This window comes from Galleria mellonella, unplaced genomic scaffold (assembly GCF_026898425.1).
Source record: "Galleria mellonella isolate WM207_F2 unplaced genomic scaffold, CSIRO_AGI_GalMel_v1 utg23, whole genome shotgun sequence".
NCBI lineage: Eukaryota > Metazoa > Arthropoda > Insecta > Lepidoptera > Pyralidae > Galleria > Galleria mellonella.
In genome coordinates, this window is record NW_026442045.1 from 2,744,317 (window position 1) to 2,764,398 (window position 20,082).

Sequence of the window (20,082 nt, forward strand, 5' to 3'; positions counted from 1 at the left end):
ATACTTCATCTTTTTCCACACGTATTTATATAATTAAATTGTTTCCCAAAAAAATTCCAACTTCAATTGTGGCAAAACCAGTTATTGTTTTAAAAACTAAACTACTCAACCCTTTTTGATAAAATCTCAACGGGACCAATCTGTAAGCATATCCTTTCAGATAAAGAAAGAATTTTCCAAATCATTTTACAACTGACAGAATTATGAGGTAATAAACTTACTATATAAAACTAAAGATACAACCGAATTGAGAACCTCCTTTTTTTAAGTCGGTTGAAAACTAAAATTACCTACTTCCTCAGTGTAATCTTTTCTTATAATTGTTTGCATTAATAATAAGTTTACTTATGCAATTTTATGGAGAAAACAATAAAGAGTGCCCATCTATCTACTTACATTGTAAATGCAATACAATGTGGTAAGTAAAAAACCATATAAAAGCTATCGTTACAAGATCAATTAATTTATCACGAATATTACATTGTATAGAATTTAGTTTTAATACTGAATACATTCCAATTATAATTTTTATACATAAACCTAACGTATAATTGAAACGAATCGTCTCAATAAGGGATCGTCCATTAATCACGTGATGTTTTTAGCAACTTTTTACCTACCTCCCCCCCCCCCCCTTTCGTGGTGACAGTTGACGAGGTTTTAGACTAATTACCTACCCAAAATCACGTGTATTTTTTGGTACCATTATTTGGTAACTACACAAGTTTCAGACTGTTATCTTTAAATACAAGTATAATCTTATTTAATTATGAAAAATTAAGCATCGCAAAAAAATTTTCAGACAGACATTAAGGTTGCAATGGCGAATCAAGGTTGGTGCCGCTTTTCGGTTTAGAATCGAAAAATAAATACACGTGTTATCTTACTACATCCACCCCCCCTCCGCCCTTATGATATTTCGTGATTACTTCCGTAAAATCCCCCCCCCCTCCCCCCACTCGAGCCTCATGTAATTAATGGACGTCCCCTAATATAAACACACCAATTGTAATTTGACTAGATAATGCTTCATAATAAAAAAAATTAACGGAAGAATATTATTTTCTAAACGACTGCTACCACTTGAGCATAATTTTTCTATATCTAATTATTATAACAATTGTGCCAATATTTTTTTTTTTTTTTTGTTATTCGATTATAATAGACTTTTGCAAATATCACGATATTGGCACGATAGCAACATTTTGGTAGGCGAGTTGGTAAATTCAATGCTACCAACATAATAACTTTTACGAGTTACAACATAAAGCTAACAAAAAATGTACAGCGGAAATGGCCTTGATGTCTTTTTTTTATTTTATTTATTAAAAATAGGCCTCCCCATATGGGAAATTTTGTCAGTAGTTGCCACGCTTGGCAAGCGGATCTAACAAATACTTTCAAAATATTTTCATTGTTCTATTGGTTATACGCCAAACTATATGAATAGAAAAATGTTGAAGACTGTTTGTTATACTATTATTGTTACAAAATTATTTATTTCAACTAATGTATGGCAAATAGTAAATTTACAAAATTTAAGTACATAGACTGTTAACGAACTGTTAAAAAACAGACAAGTAATACGTTTCACGCGTCTCCTAAACGTCGTTGAAATATGACGGAACAACAAAAGCTAACGTCATCAATGTTTACAGTTAGGTAATTTAGTTTTTTTTTATGCAACTTAGAATGGCAAACAAGCTGATGGCCCACCTGATGGAAAGTGGTAACCGTCGCTTATTTATGAAAGTTAGTTATTAAATTATAATATTTGCGACTCAAAAATGCCAACATATGAGGCATACCATTGGCATCGTAATGTATGTCGTAATGCTTCCGTTCATGTCTATATGCGAAGGTTAGTACTTTTATCAGATGAGCTATCAGTTTACCATTCTATGTTACATGCAATTTTATTTTTATTCCTTATTCCACAGGACTAGAGTAATGCCTTTGCACCCTGTCAATTAGTACTATATCCTACCCTTCAAACTGAAACACAGCCATGTCAACACTGCACGGCAAAAACACAGGTGGAATAGAGGTACTCAAAAGACAACTTTTGTATAAAGTCAATGCATGACATTCATTAAAATTATCAGTTTGACCATTTAAACAACAGTTAATTGAGACCACTGTAGTCGCCTACAACTACCGACTCTGACCATGCAATAAATATAATCATAAAATATTATTCTATTTTATAACAATTTCAATCCCAGTACATAAGCACCTTAAAAGACTAATATAAATACACAACATCTAATACGTAACAAACTTAACTTCATCTTACTCTGCTAGTAATCAAGTCTAACAACCAAGGCAGACCAAGAAAATAATATCATAGATTCATTGAATAATCATATATTGACATAAATGTAATAATTTTGACAATATAATGCTGAAAAAAGGATTAAAGGAATCCGTAAACGATCATGCGGCTTGATGTAAATCAATTTATTGCGACTCGTATGATGGAAAATAGATAGGAGTGGGTAATATAGTTTGTATTTGTCAGGAACAGGCGAAGATACCACAAAGGTGCAGACGCCTAAACCTCATGTGAGAACTGGCGGCAGGAACTCTAAAGCCACAAAAGGTAGCCCTTCCGACACTAACGGGATCCCAAAGGCAAGGAATCCCCGATTAAAACCCACACGCGGCAGAGACGCCAAAGCTCCCAATCAACTCAAAAGGACGACATCGTTCTACTAAGAATGCGAAAGGGAAACAATAAAGCGCCCACACGCACTAATTGCATCACGGCCAAGACTAACCAGATCAACCACCATTATGCCAAAGAGCCACCTGCAATCTTAGAAAAAACATTCCGCAATTCTGACCTGGATCTAGCCCTGATACAAGAGCCCTGGCTCAACAACAATAGAGTGCTAGGACTGAATGCCGTAGGTATGGTTCTATACATTCTTGTGGTAAGTCATGTTTATTTAAATTATCGCATAATAAGATCGTATTTAAACGTGACATATTTCTTTTATTATAATTATATACACCATTATATATTATTTCACCTCAAAACAATAAAAAATATTAAGAAACTGCCGTTACCACCCTATCTGATTCGCGCACAAACTTAGTCATGTTATTCTACAAGAGTTATTTAATATCTGTGATTGGTTAAACATTTGTAGAGAATAATATCTAATATGTAGTTTGTCTGCAGGTCATATATTTGTCAAATATCAAAAGACGTCATTAAAAATATTGCTACTACATACAGTTTGTATAACCCATGCCTACTAGTAAAGCAAAAAGCTTTTTGCTATGAAAAGCAACGTAGACATGCCTAATCCAAATCGCTTGACCGTTTACGGATTTACGTCGGTTACGGTCCCTACCAAATAAAAATAGAAGTGTTGCCAATATAATAAAATTTTGTTGCAAGAATAACCATGACGCTAACAGAATTTGTTTTTTTTTTTAATATAACTTAACAATATATTTAGATTTATATACCATATTCAGTATTAGTGCCAGCAGCTTGGTTTTTATTTTCTTTATAAGACTTTAAAAATGTTTTAATTATTTTATCGCAACACGATTGTAAACATTAAGATCCATTATAAAAACATAACAATAACATATAGTTACCACAAAAATTTTGATCAGTAGTCTATCTTCGCAGGTCCCTCCATGTCTTCAGAGCTCTTCAGCATCAAGTAATAACTGTTTACAGTTATAATGCAGTAACCGACCACCACTGAAAATATAAAATTTGTTTTTTTGGTAACCGTTTCCTAAATAAGAGTTTTCTAATTATTCAAAGTGCCAAGTAAAAGTATTCGAGACATGTCTGCACAGCTAGTAATGATGGTTGGTCCATCGCGACGATTCATTAATTAATCATTCGATTATTTTCTGGTTGGACCGCGTGGAATTTAATCCGATAAAATTATATATTAACGGAACTGCAAAGTGACTATCTGTTTATTTGCCATCCAAAATTACATAAAAAAAAACTAATATTAGATATTAAAAATCCATTCCCCTATTTTGATTGTATGGAAACAGCCAATAATGGAAATGTATATAACATACCAAAAAATACAACGCCCAACGCGAACGCGAGGAATATGTCCGAACCGGAATCGACGAAGCCCGAGAGAGCAGAAGAGACCACGATGTACAGCAACCCGGCAACCCAGAGCGCCACCATTATCCATACCCACGATCGGAGACCATTGCACCACCGCTGAAAAGCAATATTTCTAGATAGTTTTTTTGTTATATTCACGATATGTAAATTAGGGATTATAAGAATATCTGTATATTGTAGTTACAATATCTATATACTGGTCCAGTAACGAATACGTTAAAAATCTGTTATCCAAAAAGTAATATTGGATAACAGACTTTTAGATAGGAAAGGGATTGTTAGTAACCACTTTCCATCAATATACCCAACCAGGTCACCTCCCGTTTCCATCCAAAACTATCATGGTTAAAAAAATGAATTCATCAGATATTAAAAATCTGTTTTCATTCTCATCTATTTTGATTGGTGCTCCACCAGCGTATAGCGCAGGCGGGGTATATACCATTTTCACCCAAAAAAAACAGACTTAGATAACGCGAACGCTGGATAGGATATCTTCCAATAACCGTATTATCCTCCAATGGATAAGAGGGCACAGTGGATCTTATGGTAACGATGCCACAGACGAACTAGCTAGGAAAGGCTCAGGAACCAGAGCGCGACCATTTCCATTCTCACAATTTCGAATGTGGATTCGTCAAAGATCCTTGACATACAAAACCAAAGATGGAAAGCAATGATTGCAGACAATCAAAATTGATTTTTTTTAATCAACGACTATCAAAACGTTTATTACATTAGACAGAAAAAACCTCAAAATTATGATAGGGACAATAACGGGTCATTGTCCATTAAACAAACATCTATACACAATAGGAGCCACAGACAGAATATATTAAAAGTGTTTCAAAGCCGAAAAACGGCTGCTATATTGGATGAGGCTGTGGCCCATCAACGTTTAGATATATTCGGAAAAGATATCCGTGAATGACCGAAGAACCCCTTTTTTGGACCGCTGCATCAATATCCATACGCACAATGGCCCAAATAGATGTCGGATTGGTATTCACATTCACATTCCTAACGTATACCTTTTCCCGATCAATGTCCAAAGGAACCCAATACGTAAATATCGGAGCGGTATCCATATTACCCATACTTAATGTATATACTTGTGTGAAGATGTTTAATTTTGGGCCCTCATCCAATCATTATACAATACTTTATAAAAAGAATGATTATAGCAAAAATTAAATAGGAATCTATTTATAAATTCTTTTTACTTTTTTTATATTGCTTTGCTTATTATTTTACATCAAATACTCTCTCTTATTACAATAAGCGCCCTGACGATAAGCAATTAAGCAAAGATGAGACCAGAAAGATTAAAAGTTTGCTTTACGCGAATTATAACACGAGTATTACCATTTCGTATGATTTCATATTACCTACTGATGATACTGTATTTATCTTTTAACATAATTTTCATAGCGCAAGAAACCTAAAACTCAGCGTTATTTATAAATTGGTTTTGTTACAAAAAAAAAAAAAACATATACGATTTATATCAAAATTTTTAAAAATAAAATTTTAAAATGCTAATAAAACGGCAGACATACTAAATGTTTAAAAAAAGTTGTTGAAAACATTTACAGACTTACACCTTTTTTCTTTCGTGGTGTAACTGAGAACACACTCAGCCCGGTTAGCAGAGAGATGAGGGTTCGAATCCCGTTGGGTTAAACTGTCGAAAGATAACATTTTGAATCTAGTATTTAAGAATAACCGATATTCAACTGTTTACCTTATAAGCAGACAGAAGCAGGAATAAAGCGAGCAGTACGTGTGCGATAGAGGCAATCGTCGCTGCCAGGGCGATGGGATACGCTCGCGAATATACATGGTCGCCCGCGTCCTCCACTGTGCTTATATTATCGTAGATACCAGACGTAATCCACGCGCTCAGAATCGTCAATATTAAGGAAGCTACCTGAAATAGAGATTTATTTTATATAATAACTAACTGCAGATATTTATTATTTTTCTTTAAAAGTTTTTCCAAGACACTTATTTTTATCCAATATTGCAAGAAATTACCGACCGAGTACGAAAGCATAACACTTTAGGAATAGCAACACATATGCTTCACAGCGTATTCTAATGCTATATTAACTTTGTCCGTGTGGTCCGAGCATAGAATGGGCAGAGCAGGGCCTTTCCTGTGGCTGTCGCAAAAGGCGACTAAGGGAAATTAACGATCAAGGGATGGACAGCAGCACCCTTCTTAAAAAAGTCAAAAAAAGTCTAACTGCAGTTGCTGACCTACACACCAAGCGTGGCAACTACTAACAAAAACCTCCTTATGGGGGAGCCTTATGTTCAGCAGTGGACAGTTAACGGCTGGTATGATGACGATATTAACTTTCAAACTTTGTCTACAGTGCTATAGTCAATTGGCAACAGTCGCTACTTTTCAGCACTTCAGCTTATTTGCCATTCAAAGTGGCGTAAAAAACGCAATTTAAAATATGGTAAAACTAAAAATAACGCTAAAATAAACAAACACGAGGGGTGTAAGATATTATTTACCAGGTGTAAATATCCAACAATCTTGGCGCCAACCTCGAGGTTCAAACAGCAACAAAACGATGTCACGTATGGCACACTCACGCCCATACTCAATTCTTCTTCAGCAACTGAGGCGGCTCTGAAATAATCAAATGACAGTTTAACTATCCAGATACTCCTTACGAGTTGATCATCAGAGGGAAGCTTTATATGAAAGTCGTCTGTTTAGATATCTCTGTCCCATGCGTGTAACACAAGAGAAGTACTTATCATAGGTGTCAGGATGTGTTCTGGTGCTGTTCATATCTATAGACGACAGTTACCACATTCCATCAAATTGACAATTGATGGAATGTGGTAACTGTCGAATTGAAATCAATTTGGAATGGCAAATGAGCCAACGGATGTTGGCATTCCAGATAAAAATGAAATATTAGCCGCAGAAAATAAGTCGCGTTTTGCGTATAAATTTTTTACTCTAAAATATTATTAAAAGAGTCTACTTAATTTCGAATAAATATCGTTGTTATGATCGTATTCGGAGTTATTTATTTATTTAGACATGTACAAAAAGCGAACTTAATGCTATAACTATTTTCTATCAGCCAACATTTGATATGTGCCAGAGATACGGGTTATTAAATGAAAATGCCGAAAAATGCTCAGAGGGCAACATTACAGATATTTTCAAATAATTTACAGGAAGATATACATTCAAGAAATAGCTAAACTTGCCGAACATAAGTCCACAAAAATGAAACTGAGAACACAGATCAGTAAATAATAATAGAGAACTCACAGGTTATCGTCCGTCATCTCCGGTCTCCCGCAGGCGAATTACCGTTAAAACAAGTGCATACAAAAAAGAAAACAACAAGATCCGTGTATTTATAAAATGTCTATAAAGTGGTCAATAATTATATTACACCGTAAGTTATAAGCGACAAGCGTACGTTTTAACCAATTTAAATACAACAATTTTTTTTTATATTTATTTATTTATATTTTAAAGCCTAGTAAAACTATGTATAAATGACGGACTTAATACCGGACGGTGTTCTCTACCAGTCAACTATTGGGCAAACCGAGAAATAAATAGGCGGTGCATTATTAAATTGAGGAAATATAAAAAGTAATACTTAACATATGGGTTATATCATAGATTAACTACCTAAATCTAACTCGTAAATGTAAACCGAACTCTTATTTTCTGAATAATAAGATTATCTATTATCAATCTAAATAGATTTTACGAACAATCTGCGAAATCGGTAGTTAGTGAAGTACATAATACATTAATCATTCATGTCATATATATATATATATATGTATATATATATATATATATATATATATATATATATATATATATATATATATATATATATATATATATATATATATATATATATATATATATATATATATATATATATATACCTGACTGACTTAGGAAATCTGTTCACAAATTTAGACTGGTCAATTATTAACCCTGATAAAATAGTTTTTCCCATGCATAATAATTAGCTTTTTAAATTTTTAAAGCATGTTTATTTTTACTATGCTGACCAATTTTATAATAAAATTGTTAACCTTAGTATTGATATATATATAATTATACAATCTTTTGATAGACCTGATATAGTTTTTATATAAATACCAGCTCGTAAATTGGACCGGCGCCCGCGCAGAATCCCGCTACACCTATTATTGGCAATACTGAACTTCACCCATCAAGGTCGTTTCATTGTTCATTTCACTCGTTACTGTCATCCATCTCTATACGTAGAATTTGTATATAGATTAATTGAATACCAGATAAAACTAGTACATACGTACATGATATACCACAGATATAAACAAATGGCAAAGACCGTCATAGAGTAGTGGTACACTACTCCGACTTATAGACTACAAAGGTCATCTCTTGAAATCTATCCGGTACCATACATAGTGTAAATTTATTTTTCCGACTAATTCTCCGATGACGGAAAACACCGATAATAAATCGAATTAATTCAATTAAAGGTAGGTTGGGCGGATTATAGGCATGTCAAGTGTCATATTCAACATAGTTGTAAAAGTCGATTTACAATTTACCTTTATTTTAATATGCTTTTAATTACAAAATACTATAGATGATATTGTATTATTTGTGTATTATTTGGTTACATTTTAACCGCAAATTAGGCCTGGATATGTTCATTGAGCGGGATAAAAATCTTCCTTGTTCACCTATATAGTACCTACATGAATGCCACATTTCATAAAAAATTATGAAGTCATTTAGGCAAAACAAGTTCACTTTCATATTTATAATATTAGGAAGGGATTGTTAGTAATGGGGATAAATGGGCCCATTACTAACAATATACTTTAACAGGTTGACCTCCACACAATCCCCTCTGGAAACTATGGATATTCTAACTAGCTTGACTTCATTCTGATCTGTTATTACCCACTAATGCCCCACCAGCCTTTACCGACAGCTTAAATGAATCTGCCATTCTATTTTCACCCATAAACCCCTAAAAGACACCTATATCTTATAGTATTTTTTATAGTCTTAGATTTGACTATCTATAGAGAATATAATAATCTTTATGATAAACTATTTTATTACTCTTATGAAATTAAACAGAAATGTTCATTCACTGAGTTTGGGTAAATAAATGAGCTTAACATACAAAGCAGTGAAGCAACTTATTCCACAGGGATGACTATAATAATTTGGGACTAATACATTAGTATTCTATAATCTTAAATAAAAATCCCTCAAAATTTATTGATTATAATCAATCACTCCTGAAGTATATTTTTTATGCAACTTTGAATAATAAACAAGTTGACAGCCCACCTAATGGAAAGTGGTGACCAACATATATAGTCCCTGTCATGATACCCTTCATATGTTGGCATTTCTGAGAACTAAGATGTTTAAGTTATTGTTTCCTGTTATATTATATCAGATACTGAGATCTTTTTATTATACTTAGTATGATAAACTGGAATGGAAAATGGTTACCTATAGGTATGAGTAATACTATAGACACTATAAAATATTATATCACCATGCCCTATAATTTCAATCATATATTTATTCTTTATTACACAATAATATATTTGTACAACTAACCATAAGGTTAAAACAGAAAGTGTTTGAGTTTGTTTATCCTACTTTTCAAACCGAAACACAGACATGCGAGCAAGATGCTTCATGGCAGAAACTTCAATAAGACAGAGATACCTAAGCAGATGACTTTTGTACAAAGTCTCCCTTTGACAACTTATCTACATTAATGATAGTATTTTTTATTTATTTAATAATATAAAGTACTTTATTTTTTGTAAGAACTTTTATATTATAAACTATGTATGATGCATTGTTCACCTAGTCACCTCTAACAATATTCTGAGAATGAAAAATAACAGTAAATAATTATTCACAATACAGAGATGTAAATGCTTACAATGAGATTGAATTTGAGGCGCTTTCTCTAAACTTTCAAAATTTTAATTTGAAATCGCAACTGTTGTATATTGTTAATATACATCTGAACTATATGGATCAATCTGAATTCATTTTCTTTTTTTATTGTTAGGAAGTCAAACAAACTGATGGACCACCTGATGGAAAATGGCTACCATTGCCTATGAGCATCTGCTACACAAGAGGAGTTGTTTGTGTATTGACAGTATTTTAAATATTTATGGTTTCTAATAGATTTGAGTCAAAATTATTATAATTTTAGTTTATGATGACCTACAAAACAGTAATTTACCGAAATTATTAAATTAATATATTAACTTTATAGAAAGCCTTTGATTCAGCTCCAAAAGGTATCTATCTGTCAATGTCTATACAGTTTGGTCTGATTTTGAGGATTTTTAATTATTTAATAAAATAAAACGAAATATTTATTATCTAGAGTTCGAAATTGAAACAAGTACTGTTAAATATTAATAAACATATTATTAATATTTTTTTAATTATTTTTAATATAGAAATAGCAACAGCTAGTCTTGTTATAAAAAACAATACTATAAAATGAGAAACAATTTATGTATAACTTTTTAACCTATATTTTCGTTAGAACATATTTAAAAAAAAATGCCGCGTTTACGCTTACAGATTACATTTCTTAAATCAAAATATAGTTACCGCATACTTACCAAAATTCGGCGATGATTTCGAATTAAAACAAAAAATTATCAGCTTGATGGAAGTATAATAAAATAATTAACTTCCGTAAAAACTATAGTAAAAATATTAATAAATTCCAACTTTTATAGTTAATAAAAACAAATTACTCTTATGAATCTGTAATATAAACATGAATAAAATCACAGTTGTCACTCCCTATCAATAACATATATGACATTGACAATTTAATATGACAGATATGTATGACATTTAACAAGATATCAAGTACAAAGATTAAGTGTAATATTCTTTGTCTAATCACGACTAATTTGGGCACTAAACAAAAATTTGATTACATTCTCTAAATGATATTAAAAAAAACGTTATCTCACTCGCGAAGCGTTTTCACGAAATGTTTTCAGTTATACGTTAATAAAGGTAAAAATTTCACAAGAACAGACCATTAAATTTAAGTACGCCAGTGCATAAAAATAAAAAATAATTAATTATAAAAAAAGATTCCTTTAGTTAAAAAAGAACCATAGATTAGTATAACGTATATTTATTTTATAATCTTAGGTAAGAGAGTCTTACAATTTTGTTATTTTACTTAAATACTATTTTTTAATTAAAAATCTATATTTACTAAAAACTTATATTTCCATTTAAGTAAAGTATTTATATATAATTGTAAAGTATTTATATATAATTCCTGATCTAATTTCTAAAATATAAACTAAATAAATTTTAATAGCTGTTCGGGTACCGAAATTAAAATAATTTTATTATAAGTTTTGGAATTAATATAGGTTACCTACCTTAGCTATTAACTTACCAGTAATTATTAACGAAAACTATTTGAAAAAATAATTAACAATATAGATAAGTATCTAAGCAGACATCTTCTGAAATTTACTTCTTGAAACTAATCACCGACTTGACCTCATCCTTCACGGATATCCAGCGAATGAACTCCAGCCACTGTAGATATACTTTTTTTTGTCGAGGGGAAATGCTCATGCAGACCCACATACCTCGGAGGAGATATGTGGGCACTGCTGGACTCTTACCGGCTCCTATTGCCGAAGACGCGGGGAAGCCGCTTGCAGTCGTCCGTGACTCCGACGGCACTGTTGATATACCTATCATTAGCACAGATTAATGTATCATTTCATCTACATCCATAAGCAAACAGGTAACTATTTTTTCCCTCCTATCTCTATGGAACCGCGAATCACGAGACACGTTTACAACATTATCGCGAAAAATTATAAATCTTTTCATGTAAATGCATTTTGCTTTCCTATTATATCATAATGGTAAAATCATTAGATATTATTATGTTATGACACAGTAAGTCATAAAAATGTTATTCAAATCCGTTCAGCCATTTTCTCTTGATAAATGAATAGATTATCTAACATTGACAAACGAGAAATAATCAACTTTAAAAATATATGATTTGGGTTCTTATCTAATTTCTTATTTCGATATTCAATCGAAAATTAATTCGTATTAACAGAGTACTTTTTAACACTTACGATTTTACTATAGTACTAACTTTTTGCTTGGTACTTCGTACTCGTGAATTTCAGGAATAGGACAACCAATAAAATAGACGTATCAAAATAAAACATACAGGATTTTAAGTTAAACCTTCAGGAACACAACTGTGGAAACCGTGTCCAATTTGGTATAGTAGTTTATGCATAATACCGGAACAAGCAGACAGACAAAATTTCTTAATATTTTTTACTTTTATTGCTCCTGTATCAATTTTTATTATCGTCTAGTTATAATTTTATTACATGAGCGCAATTTAAGGAATCTTTATAAAGTAAGTAGTTCTTTGTACTATGTTATTAGTCCTCGTATATACTTGACTGCTTTATCGCAGTTTCGTCACCGTGGAATCCATTCTTATGGAAATTACTAAAAATTATTTTCAGTGCTTCCTGCCATGCCTGTAATATTAACTATCTTTGCCTGTACGTACAAAAATATTATTATTTTCTATTTCCTACACACGACTTCGTCCAAGCGAGCAGAATAATATATTGATTGCCTATGTCCTGCTCCACTCTATGTACTACCGTGGGTATCGAACTTCATGACTATTGGTGGAGTTGGCACCAAGAAATAATAAACAGACAAATTCGCTTTTACAATTATTGTTAATAAGAATTAGTAAGGATTATTAGGCTATTTATACTCTCTACCATGGTAATGTGTAAACTTTTATTTTATATTGGAAATAACCACATTGTAAAAAAGAACACAAAACAAAGCGTACGTAAATTATTTATTAATTTATTATTAAAAAATAATTAATATAAAACAACCATAATTGTAAAATAAGTAGATACTAATAATATTTTTAAATTACAGAATACATTCTTTGGTAAATAACACGGAATAAAATATGTAATATAACATTTCTCTGATTGATAAAATTTCACTTTATTCACATACATTGACATACGTGTAAGTATAAATATCTAGGTATTATCTAGCCTCTGCAAAAAAAAATCATTTTTGTTACTTCCACGGCATATGGTGTACTTCAACACACGTTCTTACACGTGATAGCTTCATTATACGTGAGGTGTATCTGCAGTTTCTCTTGTATTATGTTCTCTTGTGTCTTCCGTGTTCACTTTATTGTACATGGTACCTCTTATTTGCTTGTTCATCATATCTTTATGGTAACTGTGTACAACCACTATGCAGTATGCTGATATACCTGCAAAAATAATACGAAAACTCCTACTATACTACTGCTATGAATATATTTTTGTATAGATATCATCATCATCATTTTAGCCGTTCACTGTTTACTATTGAACGTAAGCCTTTCCCATAAGGGGAGTATTGTCAGTAGTTGCCATTCCTGGCAGGCGAGTTGGCAACCACAGTTAGGCTTTCAAAAATGTTTTCAGAAGAATACTGTTGCCCATCCCTCGACCATTAAGTTCCTTTTGTCGCCTTAAGAGGCGTAAGCGACACCCACAGGAATGGAAGGGGTGTGCTATTCTATACCAGACGGGAATCCTATGCTTTGACGGGACCACACGACAAATATAATATTTTGTATATACATTTTCAGAGGTTTTCCCAAGAGACTACAGCATGGGGTTATTCAAAAGGGGGGTAAAGAGGTTTCTTCAGGGTTGGCAACGCACGCGTAATACCTCTGGTATTGCAGGTGTTCATAGGCTACAGTAACTACTTACCATCAGGTGGGCCGTATACTTGTTTGCCACCTCAGTGGTATAAAAAAAAACATATAAGATAAAAAAATCTGAATGAATAAATGAATGAGTATAAGTACTTTATTACATGAACATATTATAAGGTTTCTACAACAATAAAATAATGTGTTGGTAAAACTAATCGTTCTCGATTACGAATTAGTATTAGCTTTATATAAAACTTTTATTACGATTAGTGATTTATTATTAACTTCTTATCAAGTCTCTCTTTTACATGATGATTCAGACTATTTTCTAAACTAGGTATTAGTATAAGCATGTAACCTTTGAATACATTTGCTAGAATACCACACAGCTGAGGAGCTGAGTGGTATTCTAGCAAATGTGTTCAAATCTTCTCTATTTTAACGGATAGTAATGAAATGGTAGCTTTGCACTAAGGAGATATGCTGGCGGGGCACCAGTAAGTAATGAATTCAGCACGATGATTTCCAGAGGGGACCACGTGGGGGTTGATCTGACGGGGTATCTCGCTAGCAATGGGTCTGGTAGTCCGCATTACTATCAATCTCTTCCCCCCTCAAAGAGAATAGTTAGGAACAGGAATTATATATATAACATAAACAAAAATATTATTTATTCATTCTAATAACAGGTTTCTTATTATTCTAAAAGTACAGAATTGATTCTGTGCTTTTAGAATAATTGGAATTGGAAATCACACCGCCTTTATGATTTCACTTAATTACATTATTTATTGATTATAATCGTATAGTATCGTATAGTCCTTATAACAAGCTTCTTAAATGTGAATTTAGATTGAAAGAATAAATCCACGTTACTCAATTTATTGTTATAAACTCGAGGAATTCGTGTAAGAGGTGAATTGGCTGCGAAGTTTGAAGCACGGCGAGGCACGACCAGCAGGGGTGTGTGCCCCGTTCGACGCGATGTCGCGCAGAATGCTATGGCAGTTACTAATTCTTCGCAGTCTATACGACATTTTCGCACAATGTCGTGAAGAAAACACATATCCAGTACTTTATGTCTAAAACTAAAACTAGATGATAGCCTCTAGTTTGTGCAGTTCATGTCTACGACAGTCCTCGTCATAATATGTCGATGGTATACGAAGCCGATAATTAAGGTGATTTTCAAAAATTTTTTGTATTCATGTATCATAGTACACGATTATTGGCCCCAACGCTAAGCAATATATTTATCAGGCCCACCTCCATGCGATGCCCATTTTAATTATAGTGGTTAATTCTTGATGAAAGTATCACGATCATTTTCTTTGCTATCCCGTCAGTATAGGAATTTTAAAATGGGTTGAACCTACTACAGAAACGTCTAATGTTGATTTCAAACTCCGACGGAATAAAACGTATATGAGAACATATACATATATGCGTCTTTTTTACACCCAAGGATGGGAGCGTACTTTAACGGACCTGGTCACTCCCTGGAAAATAAGTACGCCAATACCCGCCAGCATATACAAATAGTGCAAGCTGAACCGTCATTCCATTAACGCCCATTAAAATCTTCTATGTATTCATTACATAACACAGTTGGTGTACTTACAAGCCCTTAAGAAGTGTATAATCACGAAGGTGGCGTCAACGACAGACATGTCTCCCCAATCCTGCAGCACCAAGCTCATGCCCATCAATGACATTACGAAAACCGTGGCCGAGATAATACCCGTCACAATCGTCCAAGGTAACATTAACACTGGCAACTTCTGTAATTTAAAAAACATCACTATCAGCCATTATCCACTGTTGAACGCAGGCCTCTCCCATAAAGGGGAGTTTTGCAAGTAGTTTCCATGCTTTGCAAGAGGCAGGTTGGCAACTATAGTTAGACTTTGGTGATGTATTAAGAAAAATGCTACTGCCCTATTAAATTCCCTTAGTCGCCTTTTACGATACCCACGAAAATGGAAGAAGTGGCCCATATTATGCCACGCGGTAAGGCAGTTTAAAAAACATATTAAGTTTTACGGGTTATCTCTTTCTTTAAACATTAAATTCCAAATTTAAAAGAAAGTGACAAAACAGTGCAATAGTTAGATTTGTAGAAGGTTTTACTTTTTATAAAAAAGAGCGTTAATAGTTTTGGCTATGCATTGATAATCAGGTAGGACAAACGATTTTATAAGTGTAGATGTAGCTTAAATAATATACCGGATGTGACGTTTTAGATGATCAACAGTTATCATATCGGAAACTAAGCTTATTGTAATAACTAATTTAAATAATAATTTATTGTACTTAAATATTGCCCCAATCTCAGCTAGAGGCAATAATGATAATAAGTTTATCTACGCACGCTACTACCGAGGTATAGAGTCGCCAAAGAATAGATACAAATATATAATTATCCTATAATCAAGCCACTTAGAGAAGTGGTAAACGATCCGTCGATAAAAACGTTTCGGTCAACGCTCACATGAGAAAGCACAAGACAGCGCATGTCGCCATATTATTCTGCTTGTGGACTCACTAGAAATGACGATAAATACATTCGTTTGTGACTTTTTGTATAGGAGGTAAAAATGAGTTATATATACCAATATCTATATATTTTAGTTGCAATATCTATACAATGGCCAAATAACGGATATATACAATATCGCTTATGTAGAATATAATAACTAAATGAAGGACCCTGTCTAAATGAATATAAATGTCGGACTGGTATGAGCGATATTGAATTGAGTGATGAACTTTTTTCGTCCTCAATGTCCAATGGAAACTAATATATAGATATTGATTCGATACCGATATCCATGCCTCGTATTGAAAAGAGAGCAAAATTCAAATTGAAATCAGAATTTTAAATTAGTTATCAAAACGAAAGTTATATAAATATCTATCTAAATATGTTTTTAATGTCGTATTAAGTAAACGTTTACTTTTACTAATATTAAACACAATCTATATTATCTTTATTGAAATTGTAAAGTATTATAATCACGGACAAATATATTTCGAAACCTAAAGCTTTGTTTCCTTTGTAGCCTAACAATCCGAGATAGGAGAACGGATTGTTAGTACCCATTGCTCTCAATATACCCTATCAGGTCGACCTCTACGCGGTTCCCGCTGGAATCCATCGTGACCAATTTATCGTTGAATTCGTCATGATGGGCTAACTGACCTGCTTTTTCATCCTCACCAATCACTGGTGCCCCGCCAGTGTATACCGATAGCGCAGGAGAGGTTGCCATTCCATTATCAGCCATAAAAAAACAATCCAAGACATCTTTTCTCTAGATATATATACCATGGCCATCATAGGTTATTCTATTATCAATGGTATTGCTCGTGTCTATAAGCAACGGTTACCACTTTTAATCAGGTAAGCCGTCACTTGTTTTCCATTCTAACTATAATAAAAATAACCTATATTTTCTTTTATGCTGTATAATAATAAATTAAGTTTTATACCTTGATAACAGCGACGATCAAAAGTACTGAGAACAGTAAATGCACACAGCAAACTACAACTGCGGTTATATAAAGCACCCTCTTGTGAATTGACACCTTCCCATCCGTTCCAATCGGCAACAAGGTCACCAGCACGCACGATCCTATCAGCTCTGCTAGGGTCCATATCTAAAATCAAATTCCAAAAAAATCACAATCACGCTAATTATCTAATCCTCAAATTAAATAACAAAGCAGTTGCAGTTTATTTCCTAAGCTTTATTTAAAATACAAAACAACTCATATTGACAGCAAACTATTTTCACGATATTTACTTCCACACAGCATAATAATATGTAACTATTAATTATATATTATTATGCTTCATACATGCATTACATATTTATTTGGATGTTACATGAAAGGAATAGCAGTTTTGTGTTTTATATGATTTTTTGTTTAAATTATTATCATCTACAATCAATATAATCGAAAATCCTGTCGTGGAACTAGAATCGGGAAAGGAGAAACACTGCCAACCATCAAAACTAAAATTATTCCCAAAGATACTGTAGATTTTTCAAAACTATACACTGTCTGATGTGGCACTATACGAGTGACCGCTGATTCTGCCAATAAAATAGCTGTTTGTACTAAAATTTCCGGAATGAATGTTAATAAATAAAACTAATTGAATATAACTGATTAAACATTCGCGTTGTTTACACATATTTCAATTACACAATCGGGACTTAACACGATGTAAAAACCCTTACAGGTAAATAATACCTACCTAACTGCTTCTTTATTGCCAACGTTAAGTCCCGATTGTGTATCTAAAATATATATGTTCTATTTTTTTATCATACGCAAGGTTATAGTTTCACAAGGTCTGCGCTATTATTAGTAGTAGGTAGGTATCCGTATGAATCATTTCACAGATTTCTTCGTAATTGTGAAAACATTCAATTTAAACGTACCTCTAAGTTCTGAACCCAGCTCGTATAATGGATAGGTCAAGCTGCATCTAGTAACTCATTTGTTTAATTTTAATAAAATACTTATATACACTCAATGTCGTGAATTCGATTAGCCATTTTCTCGTAGTAACATAACAAAGAACTAAACGTCTATTCCTATAATTATTGATTTACTTAGGTATCCATTGTTCAATTTTAGCCTCTCTCTGTAATTTTCACTGATAACAGACTTATCTATCCATGAAATTTTAAGACAATAAATACACTATACTATCTATACCTGCATTAATTACGATGCTAAGATTTCTTTATATTATATGCAAGTATTATAGTAGTATATTTATTATAGTTTAAAAAAATATTTAGTGTAAACACGACATAAAATATTGTGCATTCTATATCACAAGGTTGCGGCCAAAGATAATTTCGTTATCACGCTGATATCACTGATACCTAATCGCCACCTTACGGTAATACAGTAAAGAATATGCAAAAAAAATATCATTTGAACAATGAAAAATTTAATTAAATGTTATATATAAACCCTCTTTCTAAACCTCTATAAATGTTGCTCAATAAAATGAATACTAAAGCCGACAAATCAAATAAGTAACAGGACTTGCCACTAAATGTTTTGATGTTCATTTTAAAATCTGAATTGTTTATCATATCTAAACAAAAAAACCTGTAATATACAACACTCCATTAAAATCACTCAGCATCGTCATATCATATTTTCGTTATTTCCTTTGTTACATTACTTGAAATCAAAGCAGCATTATTTTTACACTGTTATCTACCTATCACCACACGGATTAACGAATCGTTTAGAGGTCTGCCTATAAAAACTGATCGGTAGGTAAATGTAAAAGGGCACAATCCCAAAACAAAATGTTATTGAAAGTGATAAACTAGCAAATAACGTACCGTATAAAGACATCCGATAACTAAAGTAGCTGTTCGCAGGCTAACACAACAACAACACTTCTTCACAATTGGCACACTCATTTCCACCGTATCACACAAATATTAAGAGATAAAATTGCAATGCAAACGTCCATAATGCGTGAGAAATCATTTATAAAATACATGTACTTAAATTGAATATATATTGAAGTACGTTTACGCGACACAAGATTCGTATTATCACTGCTTTGTTGAATGAAATTTCAGGTCTCCTGATAAGCGTGTGACAGATTTATTGGCTGCAATATCACAAACAACATTCATACGTAGGTATATTGTTCATATTAATCTTGACATTGAATTTATTTGTAAAATTTTAATAACTGTAATATAATCTCCATCTATTTAAATCTTATTAGGGTCCTTACAAAGCAATCTAATGTCAGCTCCTTAGCTGAGATTGAAGAGATAAAATATTTTGTCCATAGAGCATATGCAAACTCAAAACTTGTGAATGCTGGTATTCTGAAAGGTTATATACTATCTCCAGCCCTGTTTCTTCTTCATATCAAAATATGCTGTAGATTATAGCTGTAGATAATATGCTGTAGATAGACATTCATTGCTGCGCTGATGGCAATACATACCTTTCATTGGGCATGGGCAATATATCTTTCATTAGGCATGGGCGATGCAGACCTATGATCTTCATAGCGTAATGGTGGGCAAGTTTCTTTGCATAGATAGGACGAATTTACAAAATAAACTTTTCTGA

General features: G+C 32.7%; 2 protein-coding genes across 4 annotated transcripts; both read right to left on the reverse strand.

The window, feature by feature from the left end:
- Positions 1 to 957: 957 nt before the first annotated feature.
- Positions 958 to 10,982, reverse strand: LOC113512929 (uncharacterized). Of its 3 annotated transcripts, XM_031911056.2 has the most exons (6): positions 10,802 to 10,982; positions 8,289 to 8,407; positions 6,650 to 6,767; positions 5,865 to 6,050; positions 4,063 to 4,216; positions 958 to 3,724 (listed from the first exon to the last, which is right to left on the reverse strand). In XM_031911056.2, the coding sequence occupies exons 3-6, from the start codon at positions 6,734 to 6,736 to the stop codon at positions 3,630 to 3,632; spliced, it is 522 nt and encodes a 173-aa protein (XP_031766916.2). In that variant the 5' UTR covers positions 6,737 to 6,767; positions 8,289 to 8,407; positions 10,802 to 10,982; the 3' UTR covers positions 958 to 3,629. The 3 variants fall into 3 exon arrangements, with proteins under 3 accessions (XP_031766916.2, XP_026752694.2, XP_031766914.2); XM_026896893.3 differs by lacking the exon at positions 8,289 to 8,407 and having other exon boundaries at positions 10,802 to 10,981; XM_031911054.2 differs by lacking the exons at positions 8,289 to 8,407; positions 10,802 to 10,982 and adding an exon at positions 7,428 to 7,631.
- Positions 10,983 to 13,061: 2,079 nt separating this feature from the next.
- On the reverse strand, positions 13,062 to 19,562 carry LOC113513013 (uncharacterized). Its single transcript, XM_052894767.1, has 4 exons — positions 19,329 to 19,562; positions 17,443 to 17,610; positions 15,572 to 15,731; positions 13,062 to 13,515 (listed from the first exon to the last, which is right to left on the reverse strand). Exons 1-4 carry the CDS (start codon positions 19,407 to 19,409, stop codon positions 13,367 to 13,369), a joined length of 558 nt encoding a protein of 185 aa, XP_052750727.1. The 5' UTR covers positions 19,410 to 19,562; the 3' UTR covers positions 13,062 to 13,366.
- Between the last annotated feature and the right edge of the window lie 520 nt (positions 19,563 to 20,082).

Excerpts from the sequence above, each read along its gene's own strand:
- LOC113512929 (XM_031911054.2), bottom strand. Across the intron at positions 4,217-5,864 it reads TGCTTCTGTCTGCTTATAAG|CGGTGGTGCAATGGTCTCCG; the intron begins GTAAACAGTTGA and ends ATTGCTTTTCAG. Across the intron at positions 3,725-4,062 it reads GTTGGGCGTTGTATTTTTTG|TGGTGGTCGGTTACTGCATT; the intron begins GTATGTTATATA and ends TTATATTTTCAG.
- LOC113513013 (XM_052894767.1), bottom strand. The coding sequence starts at position 19,409 with ATGAGTGTGCCAATTGTGAAGAAGTGTTGTTGTTGTGTTAGCCTGCGA. Across the intron at positions 17,611-19,328 it reads TTATCGGATGTCTTTATACG|ATATGGACCCTAGCAGAGCT; the intron begins GTACGTTATTTG and ends ATTTGATTTTAG. Across the intron at positions 13,516-15,571 it reads TATACACTTCTTAAGGGCTT|GTATATCAGCATACTGCATA; the intron begins GTAAGTACACCA and ends TTATTTTTGCAG.